General features: G+C 35.5%; 1 protein-coding gene across 5 annotated transcripts in view; it reads right to left on the reverse strand.

Moving 5' to 3' along the window:
• Positions 1-4,572: 4,572 nt before the first annotated feature.
• Positions 4,573-5,475, reverse strand: part of Pcdh7 (protocadherin 7) — a 434,303-nt gene continuing 433,400 nt past the window's right edge. For 4 of the 5 annotated variants that reach the window (XM_008827642.3, XM_008827646.3, XM_008827644.3 and 1 more), the window contains one exon: positions 4,573-5,213. In XM_008827642.3, the coding sequence (XP_008825864.1) occupies positions 4,837-5,213 (377 nt within the window). In that variant the 3' untranslated portion in view covers positions 4,573-4,836. The remainder of the gene's footprint in view (positions 5,214-5,475) is intronic. The other variant, XM_008827647.3, reaches the window with a different exon arrangement.

The following is a 5,475-nucleotide window of genomic DNA, read 5'->3' on the forward strand; positions in this document are numbered from 1 at the left end:
TGGGCAAGAAGGAAAAGTATAGTCTGGAGATTAGAGAAGTCAGTTGCTTGAAAAACACCATCTTCATCCGCATAGCGGGTATCTTTTATAGTTTAAATTATGATCTTACAACAAATGGTAAATAGAAACAAGAAATAGGTAATAAATAATTAAAACGAACACAAATGGAAGAGAATACTCAACTAAAGAAAAAAACAGTTAAATTCTACTAGGGGTTTCAAGTTTTTACCTACATCTATTAACAATTTTCTTATTTTTATTAATATAGATTTTTTTTTTAAATCAAAAGTTTTGTAGGCTTGGGGTTTACATCAATAGAAGAGTACAATGTACAGGATCCTGAGTGTGACTCCCAGAATCACAAGTATAAAAAATGGATGATGAGTATGCTAATAATAATACACGCTATATGGAGATACATTCTTAAATTAATTTTATCTTAATGTGTTGTTTTGGAAAAGTCAGTTTTTTGTATTAAAAGTATGTTCTGTGTATGCTTTAAGATTGTAAAACTAGCTGTAAAACTGTCCTTGGAATATTTTGGTGAAACTGAAGAATTCAAGTCCATTCTATTATCTAGGAAACTAATGTGAGAGCTATGCATCATGCACCCCACAGACAAATTGTTAATTATGGCCACTCTATCTTCCTTTTTTTACTTCAAGCTCAAGAAAAGCATCTTAAATAGAACTGATACAGGCATCCATCCACTTTTTTTTACAGTCAAAACTGAAATACCTGTCAACAGAGAAGTACACTTACAAGTGAGAAACCATTTGACCATGTTATATTTTAATTTGTAAAGACAAAAATGACAAGCAATTTATTTACATAAAACTGTACAAAAGCAAATTAAATTATGTAAAGTATTTCATAAATAGTTGGACGAGTGTTTAATACATTTCGCCATGTTTAGCAAAGTCGCGTGCATAGTGACTCTTAATAAACGATGATAAATTGTTCTCTGTTCACTATCAACATCCAAGTAGCAGAACAATAGTCAATGATTAACATTACAAATAGATCGTACCACACTGAATGCAAGTGCTTTAAAATGTAGGAAAAGTTGTCTGAAAGTAAACCCTAGGTAGCTGAAAAAATGATACAGTATCTGGATGGTACATATGCCTTACTTGGATCACAACGGACAAACTTATTCTATTCTTGATCAGTGTTGTTCCTTTCACTATTATTTTAAGGACACATCTATCACTGACGTAACCTGTCTTCTAAAATGACACAGGTCTTCAGGTTTCTTAAAACTCTTTTAGGATGGCTGTTTGATTCTTGGCAGTTTTGTCTGGCCTTTGTATTTTATTTTTTACTTTCCTATAAACCAGCTTCCCAGGGTTGCCTTTCAGGCAGATGTCCTCAGGACCATCGTAGTTCCTCCTCCCATAAAAAATAATGCCTCCCTTGTTTTCTGAAGCTCAGACAGCAGGCCAGTCAAAAACCATACAACAATGATATCTGGAGATTCAGACAGAGCAGTAGATTTTAGACTGATGCTACAGACATTTTAATACACGTAAATTTTTAAGTTTCTCAGTTTATAAATGTGTCCTATGTATAATGCATGCAGAAGTCCACTTGAGAGTCTTGTGTACAGAAAACAAGTATACTTCATACACTGTACAACCAAAAATGAAAGACCAGCTAACAAAATGAAAAAAAAAACCTCTTAAATCAATATTTTACCTTGCAAAATGGAGTGATTTCACCCCTGATAATGTTTCCCTGTGTTATTCTATAACCAGTGATGTCACCTTCCTGTGGGATTTCAGCAGCCCCATATTAATGACTGGATCATGTCTTATGAAAGAACAATATTTAAGACTGGTCCATTATCTGAGTTTCTCAAAAGGCAAATTTTTAATATATTATTTATTTTCAGAAAATAAACATGGATAAATATACAGGATCAGAAAAGTTGGGAATAGCCCATTTCCCCTCATTGTCCAAACCCAACAACCGTTTTTTGTTTTGTTTTCTTTTTTTTTTTTTTACCATAACAACAGGTATAAAAGGCACAGTTGCTTATTTTGCATTCACTCATTTTATTTTTTTGTTTCATTTTATTTATTTTTTTCTGAAAAGCACTCTATACATGGAGTGGCACCAGATTTAACCTATTCAAAATAAAAGTCATACAAACACAAAATATATTTCTGTGTCATGCCAGCTCATTATATAATAAACATGTTATGATAGCTAATTCTACTAGAATTACTGTGAATACTTACAGTACACTGAATTTTATTCCTTCACACCCATTTTAGTTCTAAGAGAGGTTCACGCATTAGATGACCATGACATGACTGCCTGGCACATGGTGCAAACATCATTGTGGAATGTGGAACCAATAAATCTGTAGGTCCAGTATGACCTGTCTTAGCTCTATAGATAACCAAAAGATTTCAAGTGGGAGTGAAATGGGCTGTCTAGTGGCTTCAAGTGTCTCATGAAAGAAAGAAAATATGCATTTAAAAAAAAGTGTTCAACATCTGTGTTATGCAATTATTTCCTTTGTAACGTGCAAGAAAAAATATGTATACATTTCATAAGTACTTTAGAAGTATTTTGTCTTAATAGGTACTTACACATCATACAACTCAGAACTGCTTAAATGCAGTTTCCTAACAAAGTTCTAGAATTGCATCCTTCCACAGTGTAAATCACAATCAAACATGAGCATGTTTAATTATTGGTATTTTAGTCCAATGTTTTGTTTCAATTACATCTTTTTTCATTCTACCTATACATAAACTAACATCAAAATGAAAACTCCCGTTTAGAAAGAGCATAAGGAAATGATCCCCAAAGATCCCACCAAACAGAATTTTTCAAGGATAAGCACTTTGATGACGTATAGTAAATGAGCAACCTATATTCTAGGTTGTTTCACCTTATATTCTAAGAAATTCTGCAAAAGGTGAAACTAACCAAAGCTACATTTTGTCTACAGTTTTCTAGAAAGCCATCAAGGCTATACTTTAACCAAGTTACAAACATTCAGTGATGAGAACATTTGCTCTCTTTACCTGTCATCCCTATTCTGTCCATGGATTGTCACTTTCTTCTGAATGTCCCAGCTCAAATTTCAATTTTCTTGAATCATTTTGCATAGAGCAAGTGGCTTAAAATCTGCATATTCTGTTTCCCTTGAAAAATCAGTATGTTTCTAACTTTCAGAAAAGTTACTGCCTAGAGCCTGTTCTTTCATGTTCAGACTGCAGGTATTTAAGATATGCATTAAATAATATTCAAATCATATTAGTGACAAGTTGATTAGAGTGTTAACTTGTTTAAAAGTTGTGAGTCTCAAAATGGTTCTATATTGCACAGGATTTGAAATTAATGCACTTGTGTTGCGTGGACATGTGCACTGACCAAGTAAAAAATGCAACTGTAATTTAAAATATTAAGATTAGCAAAGTACTTGGGATTCTGAAATGGAAATAGCAGACTTAATAAAATCATAAACCTTTATGTCTTTCTCTAGCTCACTCTTCATTAATATGAGTTTAAAATGTAGAATCTTCCCTGATATTATCATATGAAACCAAACTTGAACCTTCATCAGCTGCCTATTGTAATACCAAACCCATGTCTCATTCATCTTTCATTTTCTAAGCATTCAACTAAAATCCATTTTCAAAGACTTTTTTCCTGGGCATAGAGTCAATATAAAATAAGCTAGCATTTGAATGTTCTTGTGTATGTACATGTACAGTTGCTGTTGTTTAGTGAATTTCCAAGTCAAGACCAAATCTACTTCATGATTTCCCTGATCCGCCATGTGATCTTTGGCCTCATAATGACACAATTGCTCGTTTCTTGATGAATTGTTCTATTCTGAAAAAAATAATTTTACAAGTCATAATTGGTATAACTGATAAACATAGTCAAATTTGGGTGAGTATATTCTATTAATGTGTGGAACTGAAGTTGATCCTCTTGACCTGAAAATAACATATGGCAGCTTGGGACTGCAATCCCCACTGAGTATTGTCTTGCTCTTAGTATTTGTTAGAAGATTAAAGCTGTCATCCTCCCCGAATGCCTTTTCACATTGTCCCTTATATAAGGATAGTACCTTTTGAGGGATTCTATCATTTTCAAAACATTGCCTTTGATGGTGATAAACTGTATTTTGATGGTATATTTGGAATATATTTCAACTGTTCTGCTGTTATTAACCAACCAGATGACACTTGAACAAAATCAAAGTGACTAAAATCATGCTTCAGATTAGGGATAATGAGAGTGTTGTGTTCTGCTAATCAGGCTTATTACCAAGAAAGAAACTTGCAACCATCTTTTTTTTTTTTTTTTTTTTTTTTTTGGGGGGGGGATCTTGTCTTTCAGCTCAGCAAACTTGCACATTGCATAAGTTATGTGACAATCCAGTACAGAGGCAAAGCCAGCTGTGATTTGGTCTGGATGATCAATCACCTGAGCAGTAAGGCTAACTGCCCCCACCGATGGGTCATTTTTGCTGCCAGCACATTTCCAGGATGAACATCTTTGACAAAGGCGTACTTGACACTGAAGCCCTCTGTCCCCAAGAAGCTGAGGCGGGAAGGGAAAAGAGAGTGGGTGTTGGGATCAGTGAGGGGTATAGACATGCAAGTAACAAGAATGGATTCTACATTGCACATTGCAATCAGGCTAACAGCATCACTAAAGGCCTGATCTGGAGGCAGAAGTGGCAGGCAAAGCTTTGTCTCTTTGGTAGCCCCCTCTTTGTGATTAAATGATTTTGCTTTGTAAGGTTTTTACCCCTTATTCTCCTTCTCTTACATGAAAAGAGCTTTGCTGTTGCTCTTTGACAGCCTACAGGTAGACTTCTCTTCTAGTGAGAGTATTGACAGGAGATGGCTTGTATTCCCCTGTTTTTGTCAAGGGAATATCCTCAGGGTTGGCTTCCTCATTTTTGCTGAAACTAGCTGCACTGAAGGTCTCATAGGATGAGGTCAACTTTTTGTTGAGGAGGTTTCTATTGCGATCACCCATGATGGCAGCCTCTCCATTGGCCAGCTTTTCCTGGCTTCCTCGTTCATCAACAGGCATGAAAGTGGAGAGTTTGGGCTGGCTCTTCTTCCTCTCTGGGGAAGTGCGGACTGGCATCCAACAGGAGTCCGAGTGGCCGTACTCATCACATTCACGGGTACACTTGCCAGTCAGTGCGACATCTGGAAGAGGCCTTGAATCTGAAATCCAAGAAGAAAAAGCTGTCAGTGTTAGAATCACTAACAAGCTTTCCTGCTGCACAAGACCACGCTGCTCAGCACTCCACAGAACAGTGCTTATTTCCTGTATACTAAAGATAAGGTTTTGCAAAAATAGGTACTACAGAACAGAGAAATGGAGAAATGATAAATTGAAGCCTGAAGAACAGTCACATATGCTTGTGGCATGGGACAGGGCCATGCCAATATTCTGATGTCTTTAGTGCATATATATATATATATA

This window comes from Nannospalax galili, unplaced genomic scaffold (assembly GCF_000622305.1).
Source record: "Nannospalax galili isolate Female #2095 unplaced genomic scaffold, S.galili_v1.0 scaffold292, whole genome shotgun sequence".
NCBI classification, from domain to species: domain Eukaryota; kingdom Metazoa; phylum Chordata; class Mammalia; order Rodentia; family Spalacidae; genus Nannospalax; species Nannospalax galili.